This window comes from Schistocerca piceifrons, chromosome 5 (assembly GCF_021461385.2).
Source record: "Schistocerca piceifrons isolate TAMUIC-IGC-003096 chromosome 5, iqSchPice1.1, whole genome shotgun sequence".
In the NCBI taxonomy this organism is placed as follows: domain Eukaryota; kingdom Metazoa; phylum Arthropoda; class Insecta; order Orthoptera; family Acrididae; genus Schistocerca; species Schistocerca piceifrons.
This window is the reverse complement of record NC_060142.1, coordinates 588,544,871-588,567,194: the sequence shown is the minus strand read 5'-3', so window position 1 is coordinate 588,567,194 and position 22,324 is coordinate 588,544,871. Positions and strand designations below refer to the sequence as shown.

General features: G+C 37.8%; 1 protein-coding gene across 2 annotated transcripts in view; it reads right to left on the bottom strand.

Annotated features, from left to right (window-relative positions):
- LOC124797913 (importin subunit beta-1) overlaps positions 1-22,324 on the bottom strand; it is a 50,138-nt gene that overhangs the window by 21,423 nt on the left and 6,391 nt on the right. For both annotated transcript variants that reach the window (XM_047261043.1, XM_047261044.1), the window contains exons 7-11: positions 10,638-10,850; positions 10,393-10,564; positions 9,916-10,307; positions 9,622-9,825; positions 4,272-4,502 (exon numbers count right to left, since the gene is read on the bottom strand). In XM_047261043.1, the coding sequence (XP_047116999.1) occupies positions 4,272-4,502; positions 9,622-9,825; positions 9,916-10,307; positions 10,393-10,564; positions 10,638-10,850 (1,212 nt within the window). The remainder of the gene's footprint in view (positions 1-4,271; positions 4,503-9,621; positions 9,826-9,915; positions 10,308-10,392; positions 10,565-10,637; positions 10,851-22,324) is intronic.

Here is a 22,324-nt window from a genome sequence, read left to right as displayed (position 1 = left end):
CATCCACCAATCTCCACAGGATTCAACACTTAAACATGAAGCTGGCATGGGATTGGCTGCTAGGAGTGTACAAGAATCCTGCACAGAGAGCCTCACATGCACCCATACAGAAGGATGGTTACCTAAGACTTGAGCAAGAGCAATTTGGAAACTCTCTGAGCTGTGTGAAGAAATTTTTCAGGACACCCCCCAGCACTATTTTGTTTCCTTCTGATGAGGTCCACTTCCACTTGTTTAGTACTGTAAATGGAACTTCCACTACTGGGCTGCAGAAAACCCTTCAGAGCTTCAACGACTATTTCACGTCCATGGTGTTAAGAGTTTGCTGTACTGTTGCTAAATTTGGCACGTGGGGACCGTATTTTTTTTCTCCTGGGGAAGATGGCAGAACTGTAACGGTTACTTCAAATTGCTGCTGTCACATGATGAGAGACCTCTCTTCAACATATGTAGAACAAGTTCGTTGGAGACCATGAAGAGCGAGAAGTCTGGTTCCAACATGACAGAACCACAGTTCACATTCTTCCGTGCTCTCTAGAAATGTTGAGAGATTTGTTTCATTGAGATCATGTCTCTTCACCAGGAGACATTACCAGCCCCCCCCCCCCCCCCCATCACCTGATTTACCATCTTTTAATTTTTTTTTCTCTGAGGACACTTAAAGGCTCAGTGAACATACACCATGCCACAACCCTACAAGCACTTTTGGAGGCAATCGCTCAAAAAGTGGCTGCCATTCCACCGGAAATGATGCTAAGAAATATGGGAAAGGCCTCAATATGTCAACGCCAAAAACCACTTACTGGACGTAATTTTTAAAACCAACCAACATACAATGAAATTGTATTTGTCTTTCCCAATAGAACGTTTTTCCTAAGTATCATTGTTTGTTTGTAAGCACCTATTGAAATATATGAGGTCTTCTTCTGAACCCTGTAACTCTAATTTTACAACTCTTCTAGTTCCATCAAACCATCTTCATATCCATGAACATAAGAAAAATAGAGTAACTAATTGGCGTAAATAAGCAGAGTGTACACGCAGACAAGGAAAAAAATTCCCGGATTTTTCCCAGTTAAAAATACACTTTCTGAATATAAATTGTATTAAAGTACTGAAGAAAAATGAATGGATTGATGATGATGAAATCAATGAATATACAGTGATACAAAATAATACCAATGCGAAATGTCAGTGGTGAACTTGAGATCTAGTGAATGAATGGGTTGTGGAAATTGAAAATTTATATAAGATTGGAACTCTAACTTAATTTACACCAGGATTCGAATCCAACACAAATTTTAAGTTGCTATGATGTATTCATCATGTCCTGTAACATTTAGAGTTGATTTTAATCAGCCCACAATTAATTGGTAAGAAAAACTTCACAAGTGCTGGATGAGAGAAAACATCCTGTGAAACAGCTACAAAAGCTTTTTCTGAAAATCGTATAAAACAAATAGTTTAGCACACTATTCATGATGAAAATATACTAGTCTTGCTGGCAACCCAACCCCTTTGAAGATGTTCACGTAGACGATGGTATCAGTGATCACTAGACAATTTAGTACCAGCGGGCACAAAGATGTATGTAGATCAAAAAAACTGTTTTCAGTGAGATAAGGGGGATATTTTCATATATCAGACAGCTAGAATAATGAAACTTCCCGGCAGATTAAAACTGTGTGCCGGACCGAGACTCAAACTCGGGACCTTTGCCTTTGGATATCAATGAAAATTTTTTTAAGGAAACTTTCAGTGCTTGAACTTACCGCAGCAACTGGCAGGTCTTATTCTATATCACAGAAGCTGTCAGAAGAAATGAATGTTCTCAACATCCACCTCCAGGTTTAGGAACATTCACATCTCGAAGGATGTTAATTGAAAATATTTATTTTAAGTATGTCAAAATAATATAAATGTCAATTTCAGTGATGATGTTACTTTTTGTATAAAATTCAGTACCTTACTTCAATAATAATTGAATATATACCGCCAATATCACACAGGAATAGGCAGTAGCCATAAGATCAGTTTTAGAGTAATATGAATCTCCTCATTTTCAAAAATTCATATCTTTGTTCACAGTCTGATATCAAAGTTGAAATTTTTACAGTATGTTGCTATCATACAGGTGTACAAACTGTGCAAAAATAATATTTTTATATTCAGTACCACCTCAGATAACTAACCCCAAACTTTACAAAAAATGAAAATTTTCAAATTTCGAAAATTCATAAGAAATTAAGGAAACATTTGTAAGTGTTCTTGCTCGATATGAAGCTAGCAGTGTGTGATATCTAACTACAGGAAAAAAATACTCTCATAAATCACTCCTTGTTTTCTTATTTTTGGGGCTAAAGAGTTTATGTTTCAAAATTTGGATACCAAACTTTGGAGGTCATTTTGAATGGTTATTTTTGAATTTAGGGTATTTTGCATAACAGACAATGCCGTAGAGGACACTTCTCTGAAAACAATCATGTCAATTGCAATGTTTTAACTGAACCCAGTGCAGAGGTATCATATTTTTGTTAATGTCTCTAAACTGAAACATTGTCACGCGCTTACGAACGAAAATGGTCGCCATTCAGTAAACGTGAAAGGTAAAATTTTTTTAAAAACTGTTTTGAACTTCTCAATTATAAGGTGATCACATACAAAAAAATTAAGATACTTAAAAATGGTCAAGCAACCAACTTAATTTTTATTGGACCACTTAACTTTGGATTGACCCTGATGTATCTGGTTCCAGCCCCCCATTTAAATCAAAACTGGAAGAGAAGTAATTTCTGGGACAAATGATACAAACTGTAAGCTCCAACTAAACACTTTGAGCACAGCTGTTTGTCTTCATCTTTTCTGCAGGTCAAACTGATTTTTTCTGATCTCAGAAGCCAGAGGAAGTTATCATCCTCTGCCCATAACTGCTACTAGTATGATTCTCTTAATGCTGAATAGTGACATGGTTCCCCTTTCCATCACTTCCCTATGGGGTACCATTATTCACCGTCCATCTGAACTAATGACAGTTAACTAACTCCTTTCTTCATGTGTTTGCTGTGACCTGACATGGCGTGTAGAATGCTTTCCAAACAACAGAAATTTCACACATTCACTCAGGTTTTACTGCCCGTTTCAGACAGCACCGCATACTTTTTGGTCAGGTGGGTGGGTGTTTCACACCAGGTGCTCCATGTACAATTTCTTTGATTGTACAGAGTACTTAGTACACAACACAGCCAAGTGAACTGATATGTTGGAGATGAAACAGAATTTGTGAGAGTAAATAATACTAAGACAATCTCTGATTATCTCAGGTATATTTCATTAAGAAAGGAGGGGGGGGGGGGGGGGATGGGAAAGACAGTGCTTCCAAAACTCGTTTGCAACAGCTGCCAGCTGCTGAACAGAGCAACTTTCAACTGTGCATAAATTTTGGCCAACTCATTCTAACCCTGAAAACAAAACTCAAAATATATGATTTGCATTTTTGGCTTTAGTCCCATAGTATATCCCTGCATGTGGTAATGAAAATGGTAAAATGATGGTATTAAGTTCATCAATAGCATCTATCTGCATATAGAAGGACAATTCAGATTGTTTACCTATCTTATGTCAAAATAATCAAAACAGATAAATTTGCCTGCACAATAACACATGAAGTAAAAACAGAAATTTCAGGTAGGAATATCAACAATGTAAGAGAAGACAGATTGCTACTTACTGTAAAGAAGACATGTCAAGTTTTAGACAGTTGCCAACATAAAACTTGCTTGGCAACTTCAGAAGGGCTCAGCAGCAAACAGTAATTTATCCCTTTTAGTGCCAAATACGATCTGATCGTGATCCTGATTTTCGGCGAAAAATGCCAGTAACGATCTGATCGTGATGCCTTTCTCATTCATTTTTTCTGCGCTTGAAGGCAAAGTTGTTAGTATTTCCTAGCGAATGAGAAAGGCATCACGATCAGATCGTTACTGGCATTTTTCGCCGAAAATCTGGATCACGATCAGATCGTATTTGGCACTAAAAGGGTTATGACACATATTCTGGAATTTCCCATTGATCAAAATCCAAAAATTACACAAACCATATGCAATTTATACATTCTTGACTTTTGAACACAAAGATACCAATAACTTTTCACCCAACTTGACTTGTCTTCTTTACGGTAAGTAGGCAACCTGTCTTTTCCTGCGTTGTTGACGGGCATTAAAAAGTTTCTTAAGGAAAGTAGGTAAAAATAGTATAAACCAAACACATGATACCTGGTACTCAGCATGATTTTTTAGGCCAAGGCAAAGGAAAGGCTTAAATGCATCCATGTATTTCATAAAGCCTTCACCCAAAACCTCAACTAGAGTAGACACAGCCATCAGTGCATCTTCCTGTACACCACCAGATTTACAAGAGTTTGAATTGAACATCTGAAGCAGTGCCGTCATTATAGCATCAGAAATTTGGGGTGCATCCTCTGGAGTTACTTTCCTCAGCACGCTCTAAAAAAGAATAACACCATCATCAAGAAACTTGATCACTTATTGACAAATTAATTTGGCCAATTCAGAATACAGTATAACTATCTTGGATTTAAGCAAATTTTACCACTAAAAAACAAAAAACTTATTTCCAGGAAAATTTAGTTGATTCCTCTAAAATGGCCATTACAAGACGTGCTTGGCAATATCATAAGGACTCAATAGGAAACATTAATTTACAATACATATTCTTCAATTTCCAACTGATCATAATCCAATAATTTTCACAAACCATATGCAATCAATACCTTCTTGACTTTTTCATCTTATGTTAACACAAAGATACCAATAACTTTTCATTCCGAGTACTAGTGCAAACATCTGAAATCTCACAATTGACTGAAGAGCACAGATACAAACCATCCACGTAATGCTAAGAACTAGCACATGAACCTTTTAGTCAGATGGGATTATTATACTAGACACACAGATCACACCAAAAGCTTTGTACTTTCTATAGTGATTTATTCACCATCATTTAACAAGTGATGATGATAATGTTTGGTTTGTGGGGCACTCAACTGCGCGGTCATCAGCATCCATACAAAGTCCCAATTTGTTCACAGTCCAATCCAACTACTGTCACAAATGATGAGGATGATGATGATGAAATGATGAGGACAACACAAACACCCAGTCCCCAGGCAGAGAAAATCCCCAACCCGGCCGGGAATCATTTAATGATTGAACATGAAATGGACATCACACTGTGATATTATTTATTTCCTGTGGTCAAGATGCTGAACCACCTTCAACTTAGCAGATTATGTTCACCATCTGAAAACCTTATACTTTCAAAGCAAAACCAAATACAAATTTTTTTGTAAGAGCTAGAAACAAAAATGATTTAATGGTAAAACGTGGCTTCTAAACCATTACTATACATTTACTTGAATGACAACCACCAGGAATTCCAGAAACATGTCGAAATTAACACAAGAATTGTTTCCAAAGATGATAAGACACCCACATCTGTGGCAATTTATTGAATGTGCTTGTATTGTTAATTGTAACCTGCATCTAACAACTTGATGCGCAATACAGCATCTTCGAATAAAAATTACCCTCAGCAGGAATGTCAGTACTGTCAGGACACACATGAAGGTACATACACTCTAGCTTTGGAACTAATAATTCCTTCCTTTGGTAGGAGAGGGTGATGGTTTGGGGATTGATGAAAAGGAAGGCCAGATCACCCTGAACTCAGGATGAATGACAACAGGTGGGTCCCCATCATCCTGGCATCTGAGTGACCTGTCCTCCATTCTTACCAATCCACGACCTCTCCTTGTCATGAAAGCATTAGTTACAAAAGCAAAGATAGTGTATGTATTTTATATGTGAGCTTATCTGCAGTAATGACATTTCTCCTAAAGGGCCACACAGAGGAGACAGTTGCAGACAGCTCAATGTGAGCTTTTGGCCAAAAGGCTGCCCCCCTGACATAGAAACAAACAAACAAACAAAACACACACACACACACACACACACACACACACACACACACACACAGTGCATGAATGCGCATCAAGGAAATTATATGAAAGTACATGAGAGGCTGTTGACTGATACAAAGAATCTTGTGGTCTCCAAACTTGAGAAATCTCTGTATAGGCTCAGGCAAGCTCCTTGATACCGTAGCATGAAGTTTCTAAATTTTCTTTTATAGTTTAATTTTCAAGCAAACAATACTGATACATACTTATTCTGTGGCACCATCAGTACTGAAGTACAATTAATATTATATGTAGATGGCTTACCACATCTAAGTCAAGGAAAGTGATTTGTAAAGTGGACACATCACTAGAAGACTCTTCTCTTTCGACAACTGGAGGTAATAATTATATTGTGGAAATGGAAATCTGATGAGATCATGCTGGTAAAAAAAATGGTAACACATGCGCGTACATGAGAAAAATAACAGAAAATTTTACAATGGACAATGCAAATGGTTCGTGTCTTCCATCAAAGTCTCCCGTTGATTTATTACACACAAAAAAAGTTGGGGGAGGGGGGTTTGTGGTTTAAACTGACGAAATACTGTACTGTGAAGTTTTTGTATGGCCATCTTTTTGGCTGGAGGTCTTAGAGACCATGGCCGTTCACATAAACTGTTTATGTTGGCCACTGATGCAGCTTATATATGGTTCATGATAAACCCCTCAACATCAACTAAGGCCTGAAAATGACGCACTGAAGTGCTGTAGCTAGTAGCTACATAAAGGGCATAAGGATGGCTGTAGGTGTTCTATTTTTTTACAGTACTGTGAAGTGGTCAGATCACTTATGAATGGTGTGAATAGGTTTCTGAACCATCTTTATAATGCACCTTGGGAAGCAGTAATGTGTTATGAGCACTCCAAAGGATTGCCTTATCAGTGACAAGGTTTACAATTTCGCTACCCTGCAGGATTTCGTGCTCTGGATCTGTCTTAACACTCATCCATTATTGAACGCCGTCTTCATTACATTTATCGAGTTCTTTTAGGATAATGGGTGTTTCAGTCATGCCATTTTGTTTGTAATTTTCAATTACATATCGAGAACTTTCTGCCACACCCAAAATTGTATACCAGGCTCTTTCAACATTTGTTCCTGCACACTATTCCATGCTGCTGCAATTATGTAGGACATCTGTCAAATCAATATTTTCATGATGTATGAACAGGTTTTCTTCTCCCTCCTCTTCAATTCATAATGCTAACTTAAATAACAGTTCTATTCTGAAGTACCATTTGAAACTCTCAGTAACATCTTTATCCACAGGCTGTAATAAAGATGTTACTTAAGATGGAAGAAACATGACTTTAATGAGATCATCCTTTTCATTTAAAATATCACCATGGATGAGTTGGAGCATTGTGAAGGAACAGCAATATTTTCTCCCTTTTGCCAAACTGATAAGCTTTTACAGAGTGTACAGAAAACATCCATAAACCATACTATGAAAATTTTACTATTCATCCATGCGCTTTTTGTGACCTGTAGGTTAGGTTAGTGGTGTTTAACGTCCCGTCGACAACGAGGTCATTAGAGACGGAGCGCAAGCTCGGGTTAGGGAAGGATGGGGTAGGAAATCGGCCGTGCCCTTTCAAAGGAACCATCCCGGCATTTGCCTGAAACGATTTAGGGAAATCACGGAAAACCTAAATCAGGATGGCCGGAGACGGGATTGAACCGTCGTCCTCCCGAATGCGAGTCCAGTGTGCTAACCACTGCGCCACCTCGCTCGGTGTGACCTGTAAACAACAGGCATCACAGATATACTAATGTGTTTGAAACAACACAGTTTTTCCACTTTTAACAATGACCACCATAGGCAGCCAGTGGCCACCAGTAGCATTAGCAAAAGCTAAAGCAGTACTACAATCCTTGCTTATTTCAGGACAATGTGCTGCTAATTCATTATGCAAAGATACTTTTTCTTGGCGAAGCTTTCCAAATGAGCTCAGTTTTACCACTATTGTAAACATTTTCAAGAGCAAACTCTTCTGCCCCCAAACTCCCATTAGCTTGATTTGGAAAGAATCAGCAAAGAATTTTTCTCCTTGTATTCGAAGCTCATGGATGCTGTGTCTTCATTAAGCATTTTATCCAACCCATGTTTGCTATATAATTCATAGGTCCTCCAAGGTTTTCATTAAATCGAATTGCCTTTTCACACAGAATGTGACCAGAGGGAAGTTCTCCTTGTGATCTTTGGGCAAGAATTTGTAGACAGCTTCATCTAATTCCATGTTTGCAGTGACTGTAGTTTTAAGACATTTTGATCCATCAGTAGAATCATATAACATTTGTGATGCTCATCTTTTTTTTACACCCTTAATTGTCAACTTACCAAACTTTTACTCATTAGGTAACTATGCTGCTAATTCAACTTTCTCTAATCTTTTATTAATCTCTCATTTATTTCTCCTAGAAAGGACAATACGTTTACATTTAGACATTTTAAACTCAAGTTTATATCATGCAGAAAAGTTGAAACACATGATCATAGCAGGCAGTAAACCGTTACTATTGTCGGCAACTCAGCAATGGTGACAGGGTGTGGGCAGCCTGTAGCTGGGCGAAGGCAGCACACAAAACTGAGTGACAGTTCTGTCGAGCAGTCACTCAGCTGACTGACATTCGGATAAATAATCAATACACTACTGTATCAAAGAACAACTTGTCAATATGTTTACAAGAGCATTAACCATAAGAAGAATTGTTTATCTGATATTTTAAAAAGAAATGCATTCGCTAAAATAGCACGAATGCTGAAAGTTTTGCACACTTGCATTTAGTTTGAAAGGAAGCTAGCTCCATCAAACTATTCATGACGTAGAGGTAGAAATGTTATTTCAAAACTTTGACATTCCTCTCTCTGCAAGTCTTTAAACACCTCATCACTTTATGGCTAACCCTGCTATGTATTCTAATCTGTTCAACATTTAAATTCCATAATGAGTTGTCCTCTGAAAATCTCAAATTATCTCACTGGTTGGAGGAGGAAGGAAACGAACGTTCATAATATGCAGTCAATGCCTACAACGAGAAAATTTGAACAGAGGAGATAACACACAAGCAGCAAATCACTTTTTGGAAATTTGACTACACAGGAATAAACAAAGATAACAAAAGAAAAACTGAGAAAACAATATTTAAAACTAATCTGTAACAATACACAATGGTCTGTTAAAGTACTTTGTCAAATACTCTTAAGCAGAAAAAAAACTACAAAGCCATTACACATCACACAATACCTGTGTTCAGCAATGGAGGCCAGAACTGAGTTTCATATTATGACTCACTAGAAACCATTTGTGTAAAGATCAAGGAACACCATACATTATGCACCGACCAAATGAGGCAATGCAGCTGGTGAAATACTGACCTAATATGCAGTAGGACGGAGATGCACTGGCTACACATCCTGATTTGGGTTTCCCTAAACTACTAAGGCAAATGCCGAGATGATTCCTTATCCAACACCACAGCCAACCACCTGCCCCATTCTTAAAAGACCAACTGTCTTATTGTACACACACACACACACACACACACACACACACACACACACACACACACACACACTAACCTGTAGTGTTGCACAAAGCAGACTTTGCACATCATTATATTGTGCTCTGTCACTATGGTTCTGTATGTGCGTTTCCATCTGCAAAACCTGTTGCAGTCTCTCAAGAATAACCATTGTTGTCTTTTGCACTGTAATGTAACAATCCCTTGGAGAATTTTTAACCATTTCCATTAATGCTTCATAAGCTGCTGAGCGAAGATTTGCCTGTAAGAAGATAAAAATGTAACAAAACAAATTGTTGTCAATGTTTGAATTATCATTATCACATTGTCAAACCATTTTGTAAAAACTAACTTGTGCACCATCAGCTCTGTCAGTAGTTTCCAACAGCCTCTGAACAATAAACTCAAAATAATGTGACAAACAATAGGTTTCTGGTTGTGACTGTTCCTCTTTCCCTACTGCTTGTTCATAACTTGCTTCTGCTAATCCTGTAAATGCCCAACAGACATTTGCAGCAACACGTGGTTCTGCTTTAAGTCCATTCACAAGTGCCTCCAACAAAGGTTTCAAATATGTTTCATTGATTGCAGCCTCTGGTATTATTTCACACACCCTCCCAAAAGTCCATGCTGCAGTATCTCTCACAACAACACTGCTATCGTACATAAGTTCTATTAATGTGGGCATTGCCTGCTCTACAAGTGGCTTCAGGGTTTTTGGTTCCAAGCCACCTAAAATAGAACCTGCAATGGAAATCAGAATTGACATTCTTGGTTTAAAAGTGTTTACAGTTTGTCACAATTACAATCAATAGGCACAAACACCCACCAAAAGCCATTAGCGCTGCATCCCTGTACCTCCAATCAGTACTTTTTATATTGTCTTTGACAAATGGCAGGACAAATGGAACTATGTCATCTTCACAACATGTAGCAAGAAGCATGAGGCACACCCCAGCTGCCTTACTCGGGTTCCAATCATCTTCATCATCAAATTCTTCCTGCAATTTGTAATTCAAATGTTAACAAAAATTTACGGAAACTGACAACCAGGAATGCATATGCACAACTTACTTGTTTCGTCAACTTCTGCATCAACACAGGTACAAGAAATTGAAGAGCGCCCTTGGCATAAAACCTTGATGTTCTCTGAGGTGGTCTGCCAATTTCAGCAGCCTCACTATCTTCAATTGCTAAATCTACTTCCTCATCACTTACATTTGACCAGAATTCAATTCCCTGCAGAGCAACTTCATCAATGTCTGAGCGCATAGCCTCCAATGTAATCTGAAAAATAATTTTTACATGGCAAGTTAGTGTTTTCTTAATTCATCAATATTAAACAATAAAATATAAAACCACAGAACTGACCAGGTGTGACCACTCTGTACAAAACAAATAACACAGATACTAACAGTGGTTGCTACTTTGTTACCAAACTACTATTTTAGAGCCGGGAAGAATTTCAAGTTATCCCCAGCGAGAGAGAGAGAGAGAGAGAGAGAGAGAGAGAGAGAGAGAGAGAGAGAGAGAACAAACCCTGTGCAGTGAGGGGAGCAACAGAGTGACTGATGGCTCCCAGGAGTGAGGGAAGGGTAAGGTCATATTTTTATCAAGCACTGGAAAGGAGGGGCCAGACATGAATACACAACTGAGAAAATTGGTGAAAGATGGGCCCAACGAAAATTAAAATTAAAGAATAAAATGAAGTTTGGAAGGATACTAAATATGCTGCAAGAACAACTGTTGTCTGTGAAACTGAGATTTAATTTCAGGGACCTGTATCACAACTGTTCTTCAGAAGCTATATAGTTTAATTTTTTATGCATGCTGCTACTGACTGGAAAAACACTGTTCAAAATTTTTACTTTTCATACATGGTGTGCGTGCTCAAATGAGACATTAACCCTTTGACCAGTAAAGAGTGCTCTCCACATTCCGTACTGAGAGAGGTTTTGTTGTTACTATACTGCTCGTCAAATGCTGCTACCTTTGCTGAGAGCGAGCATTCTGGCCACTATGAAGAACTTATTTAATTTTAAGAAAACTATTCAGCGAAAAGAATTTCATTTTTGCGCACATTTGATATCTTTGCTCGAGAAAGAACTGAATTTCTTTTCGTTATTTGTCACAGTTACTGTTCCGCAAATCAAATAAAGTGCTGCATGAAATTTTCAAGAGTCTTGAGTGGTAAAAAGACATTGGATAATCTTTGTATATGGCTTATTTTGGCTCATACTTTGCTGGGTATGAAATTTAGAAGTTTTTATTTATACTTGAGAGCAGAAGGGTATTTCATTCTCGGGTTACTAGTTTTTATATCTGGCCGACAAACGCACACAGCATGCAGAATTCTGCCTCTGTACATCATAGCAATCATCGTAATACAACACATCAAAGAGAGGGTTTTTGCAAATGTCAGCGCACAGAGAGGTATGTCTGTTGTATGGTACATGTCAAAACAGGATACATAAACACGTCATTAACACTTAAGGGAAACCCAGAGAAAGCATTCAAAACACACCCTCAGCACCTGGAAAGCGGCGGGTCATAATGAGTTAACTTGTCCGCAGCAGTCAAAGGGCTGAGGGGTAAGCAGAAACCTTGAAAGCCACTTTTATGTCAACAAAAATACAAGTATAGTTATGTGTAAATTAATTTTAAGCAATTTACTGCAATAAAAAACAGGAAAACCCAGAAAGAAAGAATTTTTAACACACTACAGACTGGAATAATTTTTTTCCAGTTCAGATAAATTGCCAATACCGTCTTGTTCACATTCTGAGTAAATATATTGCCTTCCTTATAATGTTGATGGTGCTTTTATGATCTCAAGTATGTGTTGTTCTGGTATTCAGGAAGTATCTTCAGTAGATGGTCAGTGGAAGGAATGGGCAGAATGATGGGGACATAGTTGACCAAGGTACTTTTACACTTCCCACTAACCTAGCTTTGTCATATATAATAAGCACCATATAGCACGGGTTGTAAATTTGTGGTTGAAACAGCTGGAATTTCTTCATCTGTGTTAAATGTTTTGATTGCACATGCAGCGACGTCATTGGAAACTCTGCTTACTCTCATCTTTCTTAAACCACTGGGCTTGTACTAGAGATTTTCTTTTGTCCCAGCAATTGTGTGGCATTCGGCAAACCATCTTTCCTATTCAAATTGAATTTGTTCAGTTTCTTTCTGTGTAAAAAGATACCTGAAATGCTGTCATTGCAGACCTTTAACAGATCCAGATATTTGCTTATCTAAATGCCTCTACAAACTAGGACGAGCTGCCAATGCTTTAGCTGTTCCTCCAATTCCATCCACAAGGAGATTTTCCATGGCTGGTTCCAAATAAATTCCACTGAGGAAAGATCCCGAGTTCTTTTTGTGCAGACAAACTGGTAAATTACTTGGGTTGAGTAGCAGACTAATCATGAAAGTAGTAAATGAGCTTCATTTCTCCTATCGTTACCCTCAAATATTTAATCAGTCCCATTACGAATGCACGACCTACACTGGTATCATGACGGAGGCAGTCACTAACAATACAGTCACTGATGTTCTGTTCCACCAAAGTAAATCACAAAGGGTGTGGCTTGGTTATTATACCAAGGAAACCCTTTAACCGCATCTTTAATGACAAATGAATAGTTCTCAGTAAAATCCAACAATATGATTTGCAAGATTTTCTTCCCGGTGCCCCAAATATGAACTTTGGTGTCTTAAAACAAAATGGTGGCCTGTCCGATGGTTAATTTTTAGAACCCCCACCCTATAAACTGTTCTACAGTTGAAGTGGCCTCTTAATTCCAAGAAAGTACAAGTTTTTCTTCAGCAGTTGCACAACACTTCTCTACGTAGTTATGAAGAAAGTCACAATCGCAAAATATCATATACCTAAATGACCAATTTTGGCAGAGACAGTAGGCCTTCTTCATGATGACTGCGCTGTAACAATCATAAAAATGATTGGTAATTAGGGAAGTCAGTCTTTGATAAAATATACAAAGACCAAAGTAAAAAGGCATGTTTTACCCATTTGCTGGAGCTGGTAACATGCTGAGCAACTGTGTGTTGTCAAGACGATAACTGCTGCTAATGACTGAACTGCCAGTGTTACACAGTGCTTTATAGCAGGCCTATTGCTGCATTACGTCGGCTGCAGCCGATGCGATCTTACGGTATGTAAGAACATTTATGAAATGCAAATCAAATATAAAACTAACAGTACAGATATATGGGGTCAATTCTGGTGTCTGATTACACACGTCTGCTTTCAGCAGTGAGATCACACACCTAAGGCAGAGAAGCTACATACGAAGTAATCTCTCAAAATGAGTGATCATATCCATCGCAAACGAATGTAGCATACGGGAGTTACACAGTTCACGTGATTAATTATTTAGCCACAAATTGTACCGACAAGAATTAAAGGTAACAAAAATAAATAAGAATATCAAAGAGGAGTATAAATGTCTGGGGGGGAGGGGGGGGGGGGGGAAACTTCATTTATGTGAGTACAAAAATCACAGAGAACCTTTAGATCCAGTACAGTATAGCGCATAGTGAAGTCATAATATTATGAATCATCACTGTTAACTTTTAACACTAATTGTTAAATCTATAGAAGTAACGAAATTTGAACAAAAAGTAGGGCCTAACAAATACTGAAATCAGTAATTGGAACTGACCTATACAGGTTAATTCTAGTTACCGATTAAAACTATTCCACGGTTTGTTATTTAGATTGTTTTCAAGTGTGTACACTAAAGTGTTACAGGAATTCTGCATACGGTATTACTATTATCATTACTACGAAAAGGAGAAAAATTTGGAAGCTGTACCTATAACATTTATTAGTTTTCATAGTAGCTCTGAGATCAATAAGAAATCTAGAAATCCTACAAAAATGTAGTCCACAGATTTACTGCAAAATATGTCCAAAATTATGAACCATTGAAAAGCTGGAATTGGTAACAAGAACTAACCTCCTACACAGGCCAATTCTAACTATCGATTCCAGCCAGTGTATGATTCATTAATTAGATCGTTTTTTTTTTCAGCAGGTGCGTGCATTAAAATGTAGACTAACATGAGTTCTGCAGTTGTAATTGCCCTCTGAACTACTGTAAAAAAAGTTACTAATATTGGAATCGGTAACTAGAATTGACCTATATAGAAGGTCAGTTCTAATTACATAGTACAGTTTTTGTTATAGATCGCAGTAGTTTTAGAGAGCAATTACAAATGTAGAAATGGTATTACATTTCAGTGCATCTAACTGCAAAAATAATTTAGAAATGAATCATGAAGCAGTTGGAATCTGTAACTGGAATTTACCTACAGAGGTTAATTCTAGTTATTGATTCCAATATTCTTTATTTCTTTTAGATATTTGTTAGTGATTTACTGGCTTTTCTTTTAGAATTTAGTGTGTCAGCTTCTCCACATTTTATGCTACTCTTTCATATTTGTTGCGATTCCTTTAATTTTCCTGTTTCTCTGATACATTCTAGTTCTTCCCCACTTAAAACCCCACCTTTCCTGCACTTCTCCCGTTAGATTCAATAATTAATATAAAATTAACACTATTTTATAACAGTATGACTTCACCACGTGCTTAACTGTAATGCAATTTAAAGGCTCACTCTGCTTTTCTAGTTGCATAAATTATGAGAATACTTCTTACCAGAAATGAAAATTTGTTTTTAATTCTTGTTCTTAATGGTTTTCGTTATCTTCAGTTCGTTTCAATGTAATTCATGACTAAGTAAATAACTGCATGAATGTGCTTTAATTTATGGTATGCTACATTTGTTTGTTTACGAATATGACCCGTACCTTTCATAGATTGATTACACGTAGCATCTTTGCCTTAGGTATGAGGTCATTGCTCAAAGCCGATTACTGGAATCTGACACTAGAATTTATCTGATATATGTATGTCATTATACAAGGGCTATTGCTTACATAAATAGTGCAGATCATTAACATAGTTGCTTAGTTGTAAACTTTAAACAGAAGTGTACCAATACAAAAGGTTACGCGAACGTTGAATGGTGGTGCACATTCGTACTTCAAGGTGGCACCATTTCCATGGAAATGGTGATGTGCTGGCCATTACTTGTCAAAGACCATGCTGTAGCACACTGTTGCCTAGGCAACGTTGTATAGTGCCTACTGACATCGAAAGATATATATGCAGGCTGTGCTGTTCCTGTGGAGATGATGTCAAAGACCACGCTGTACAGCATTGTTGCCTAGGCGACACTGTATGGCCTTCGACAAGCAACAGCCAACATCACCATTTCCATGGAAATGGTGTCATCTTGAAGTACCAACAAGCATCACCATCTGGTGTTCAACGTTCACTCAACTTTTCATATTGATGCACTTGTATGTAAACTTAAGCATTTTTATTAATGACTTGCACTATTGAAACAGCAGTACTTGTATAATGATATACATTTGACTGAATTGTTAGTTCATTTGCACATCATAAATATTTTTTGTTACAGTAAGAGTCGAGGGGCATGAAAGGGAAGCAGTGGTTGGGAAAGGAGTGAGACAGTGTTGTAGCCTCTCCCCGATGTTATTCAATCTGTATATTGAGCAAGCAGTAAAGGAAACAAAAGAAAAATTCGGAGTAGGTATTAAAATTCATGGACAAGAAGGAAAAACTTTGAGGTTCGCCGATGACATTGTAATTCTGTCAGAGACAGCAAAGGACTTTGAAGAGCAGTTGAACGGAATGGACAGTGTCTTGAAAGGAGGATATAAGATGAACAACAATAAAAGCAAAACAAGGATAATGGAATGTAGTCAAATTAAGTCGGGTGATGCTGAGGGAATTAGATTAGGAAATGAGACACTTAAAGTAGTAAAGGAGTTTTGCTATTTAGGGAGTAAAATAACTGATAATGGTCGAACTAGAGAGGATATAAAATGTAGACTGGCAATGGCAAGGAAAGCGTTTCTGAAGAAGAGAAATTTGTTAACATCAAGTATAGATTTAAGTGTCAGAAAGTCGTTTCTGAAAGTATTTGTATGGAGTGTAGCCATATATGGAAGTGAAACATGGACGATAACCAGTTTGGACAAGAAGAGAATAGAAGCTTTCGAAATGTGGTGCTACAGAATAATGCTGAAGATAAGGTGGGTAGATCACGTAACTAATGAGGAGGTATTGAATAGGATTGGGGAGAAGAGAAGTTTGTGGCACAACTTGACTAGAAGCAGGGATCGGTTGGTAGGACATGTTTTGAGGCATCAATGGATCACAAATTTAGCATTGGAGGGCACCGTGGAGGGTAAAAATCGTAGAGGGAGACAGGAGATGAATACACTAAGCAGATTCAGAAGGATGTAGGTTGCAGTAGGTACTGGGAGATGAAGAAGCTTGCACAGGATAGAGCAGCATGGAGAGCTGCATCAAACCAGTCTCAGGACTGAAGACCACAACAACAACAAGATCCCACTGGCTGCAGCTGACGTAATGCAGCAAATTGGTGCGCTATAAAGCACTATTTAACATATGGCAGTACAGCCACTAGCCACAGTTATCTTGACAACACACAGCTGCTCAGCAAATGCATAAAACATCATGCCTTTTTAGTTCAATCTTCGTAAATTTTATGCAAGACTGGCTTCCCTAATCACCGTGCACTTCTATAATATTTACAGCACAATCAATCTGAAGATGGCCTACCGCATGTGTCAAAACCGGTCATTTAAATAAATTATTTTTTGCAATTGTGACTTTGTTCATAAGTAATTATCACGAGTAAGGTCACTGACATTCCTAGCCATTTTGGGTAAAATCACTTCTCTAAGTGTACCCTATCAGTATGTACTCACTGATTGTATTCTATTATTTTGTCTGGAAAATATTCTCTGAAAAACATTACCCAGATGAGCCTCCAGCTCATGTTTCCAGCACACTGTCCTCAACATTGTAGCATGCAGTCTTCACTCCACACATCTCTCCATTTTGTTGGTAGTTCCTTGTGTTCACCAATTTTCATCCGTAATAGGTGTCTCTGCCAACTTTAGTTTGACATTTTGATGTGTTACACATACACGAACTGTGTACCAAAAGCACCAATTGTAATTCACCACTGTGGCCCCATTTCACAAAGTTCTGGGAACCTCAAATCACTGTCATATTCCTTATAATAAGCTATGAGTATTTCTTTTAAGTTACGATGCGGGAGGCATTTCTGCTTACAGACTTTTTCAACCATCCACTCTTACACCCATTTTTGTTTCATTACAGCCATGAAACTTCACCTTGAAGAACCTGATTACTTTATGTGTGATCTTTATCATTGAGTCTTTTTCCCTTCTGTTTTGCAGGTACTGCCAAAATGCCATACTCCATCTTTAGTTTCCTTGCCTGCTTCACCAGTCTCGCAGAAACACGAAGTTCTTTTGCTGCTCTTTTAATATTCCAGCTCCTAAAAGCCAGAGTCATAATTTGAACTTCGTTGGAGTGATATGAATAATACACTTTAATATCCTTACATTTCTGGCACTGCTTCACTGTGTATTTCCCGCATTAGTAGAACTCTCACAAGCAGCTGCTTGCATAGTCTTCATGATGGAATCTTGTGCTTTAACTTTCTGCCATACGTAACCCATTGAATCCTTACTGCTAATTTGTTCGAGCTCTGAAAGTGACACTCCCACAAGTTGCTAAGGAAGTCTTCATTGTGCAACAAGTGTCAAGTGCATCCATCTAATCATCAAACAGTGACTCCTGTTCACCCTGAGCCTTTAATTTCTTATGAGCAAATTCTTGTCTACATCTGGGACAAAGCATCTGGTTAAGCTTGAGAACTTTATTGGTCAACAGTTTCAGTTTTTCAACATGAGAAATGAAAACTGGATGTAAATCCTCTTGTTTTCCCAAACAGATTACCGAAGGTATTTTGGAGAAACTGAAATTTCATCAACCACAGGGCATAATGGTACGAACGAGTATGGGTGTCTTCAGTAAATGCAAGTCCAGATCTAAGTTTTAAAAGATCACTGTCCAAATACGACATTTCTTTCAGTGGCTTAAGCTACCTTACCACAATAAAATGGCGAAGGATTGTGAAATCAGTCTCATCTTGACTGCAAGAAAAGATAGCATCTGGCAGTTCTTGATTTATATCCCAAAAAAACCAGATTGGTTCAGCCATTAAGTTTTCTAAATTCAAGCTAATCATAAGATAGGAACTGACAGTTACATAAATACACACATCCCTTCAAGAAATGGTTTATCAAGTTTTAACAATGTTTTCAATAATGTCTCAAATAATGTTTGTTGGGGGAATAAAGCCAATAATGAATTTACAAAACCTTTTTGGATCATTTCATCCATAAGCAGGCAGTGGCATAAAATTTAACTATACAGCTTCTGAAGCTTAAAAGATACTCTTTCCAGACACAGCAAGATTTAAACAATGTTCAAGCAATGTCTTGCCAACATATTCAATGTTTTCGATGTCTTACATAACGTCGTATGAAATTTATTGAAGGATGAAATCGCAAAAACTTTTGGGGGTAATTTCATCAGTAGGTAGGTGTTTTTTCATTGCAGCTTATAGTCTGGAAGTTTATTTGTACTTGAATATACTTAGTGTTCTTATTGACACAAAAGCAGTTTTCACCGATTTTACTTTGTTTGCTCATTATCATATTCAAACATATCCAATGAATACGAAAAGTAATAACTTTCAGCGATTCTTGTCAGCTATAAGCAGACACGGGACAAAATTTCTGCTTCTGAAGCTGAAGGAATTCTCTTTCAGGATATAGCAAGATAAAAAGATGAAAAGAATACACAGTTGAGATAAGGGTCCCAAAACCACCCAAAATATTTTCATCAAACTTGATACAGAAGGTCAGTTTGGAGAGTAAAGGAAGGACAGAGGCTACTTTCCAAAAAGTACAAGGCAACAGCATAGGTGTATGTCCTATTACCAATTCTCTAAAAAATCATAATTTATGGTTTGTTACAGATGGTGTCTCCCAGTCGTACAGCGAATTTTCTGCATTTCTGAAAAAGCACAGCTGTCACCTGATGTATTTAAAAACCTGATCAGTAATATTTTCTTATTCGACACAGTTTTTCCAAGTGCACAACAGCAAGGGCTTTTAAGTTAAGAGTACCTTTCATAAAAGTTATCCGAAGTTAGTTCTTTGGCATGCTTGTAGGAGGTACAAACTTTGTCTCTATAAGAGATTGTAGAAATGGAACCAAAGGAATATTGAGCTGAAACTGTACATATACATATAAAAGCAAGACACTGGAGAAACTTTCGATAAAATTTCATTTGATTCTGAAATTGAGTACAGACCCTGGTTCACTTTATGTGGAATGATTTTATTTCCATACCCAGAATTCACGAAACTTTTAATATTTCAACGAGTACTTTCAGTTGCCAATATACTGGAAAAATAAAACCCCGTATTATAAAAACATCAGTGATAACCAAATTTCCTCTCTCAAGTACAAAAATTCTGATAAATTATACAGGGGAGTAACTGGTAAGGTCACACTCTTTTTCTGTGTCTGGGTATTTCCAATTTCCCACCTAATACTGCAACAAGATGTTATGTGAGAAGAAAAATGGTTTGCAGCTGGATCGTAAAAGTTAGTCTTTTATTTAATCTTTTATTTTAAATTGGAGGGAGTACAAGGGTAATCCCAAAAGCAAGGTCTCCTATTTTTTATATAAGTACAGAACTCTGTTTGTGTGGCAGTTGGTCACACTGTTATGAAGAGTGCTTTACGCGCTGTGTTTCAACATGTGCACGCCGCGCTGAGGCGCTCGGTCTTGGCTTGGCAGCTGTTGAGAATGGAGCTCCTGTTGGATGCTACCGCTAAGTGCGAATTGCGCACAGTTATTCGGTTTTTGAACGCAAAGGGCACTGCGCCGATTGAAATTCATCGCCAATTGACAGAAGTGTATGGCGAGTCGTGCATGGATGTCAAAAATGTTCGTAATTGGTGTAGAGAGCTTGCAGCTGGTCGGTCCAAAATTCACAACAAACAAAGGAGCGGGAGACTTTCAGTTTCTGAGGAAACAGTGTTGAAGGCTGAGCACTAGGACCACAATTAATTAACGCTGACAGGTACTGTGAGACTGAAAAAACTCAAACGGGCAGTTCAGAGCCGGAGAAGAGGAATGTCGAGCAAGGGCGTACACATTCTCCATGACAACGCTCGCCCGCACATCGATCGGCAAACCGTTGCTCTACTGCAAGAGTTTCAGTGGAACAATCACCCACCCTATAACCCTGACTTGGCACTCAGTGACTATCACCTGTTCCCTAAGTTAAAAGAAAATTTGGCCAGAAAGCGATTCAGCTCCAATGACAATGTGAAATAAGAGGTTCGTAACTTTCTGAACAGCATGACGGCAAGCTGGTATGACATGGGCATACAAAAACTGCCACAGTATCTACAAAAACGTATCGACAGAAATGGCGATTCTGTCAATAAATAGCTAAATGTTTAAGCTGTAAACTGGTGTAAATCATTGTAGAAATAAACAGGTCTATGTAATTATTAGAAAATAGGAGACCTTACTTTTGGGATTACCCTCATATTTCGCCCAAGAGTATATTTTTCACATGTGAGATCATTCCAATATGTTGCAGATCAGTTGCAGTGGAGGTGCGGTCATAGAACTATTGTCAGAGGGTCAAATGCATGCAGAAAATGTTACACATTAGTTATTCAGAAGAGTATGAGGCATCTTGAGATTAAGAGCAAGGTGAAACAAGTTATTACACAGATCGTGTAGCTGAAAATACTAATTTTGAAGAACTGAGGCAAGCTGTGATATCGATGTTTGTGTGGTTGAATGGTCTGTCGGATACAAACCACTTCCAAAGAAACAAACACTTGTCTGCTGGCTACACTTTGTAGCAATCTGAATTCAAAACTGGTAAACTTCTTTCAATTTCTATCAATTCAGCTGCTCACATCAGCAACCCCACCGCAAGTCTTCCTGTAATGAGTGAATAAAATTATGTTTTGTTCTCCTTCCACTACAAGTACCATGTCAGTTCTAACTGTAGTGTTGTCACGTATGGGTTGCATGGCTACAAATGCAGATGGCACGACTCTGCAATATGCCAAACAACTTTAAAGCTACAGATTTGAAATCAGTGTTCTGCAGATTTTGTAGTTGTTGAACTGGGTGTAAACCAAGAAACCAACAAACAAATCAGAGCACTATGTCACTTTGTTGAAAGAATTTTAAAAAGTTTCAGAAAAAACTTCTGCAAAAGCAACACTCTCCTCGAACCATTAAGGTTATTTCTTCAGCCATGCCAGCAGTAATCAAAATCTCAAACATCCAAAAGAATATTGGGTCACGACAAAACAGCATTAAATTTATCTGCATAATCACTTTCACAAAACTGATGTTAATTTCATCAAACACAGATATTAGTTTCACCAAAAAAATGCATGCCACATTTTCAGGTACCCACTAACTACATGTAACACTAATCGGGGAATAGGTGTTAGCCTATGTGCGAAATTAAGGGTCTGACAGCACTCTTGCTATGTAGTGTGTATGGTTCCCTACCTTTCAAGAGACAATTTAAGCAATTTCTACATACTAACCTTTCTGAAGACAGCTGTTATTATACAAGTTTAAAGCAGTGAACAGCTTCAGTGAATTTGATCGACGTCACTCGTACAACTTCTATGCTTCTTACCACATTCCAATTAAATACAGGAAAACTGATTTACATAGGTA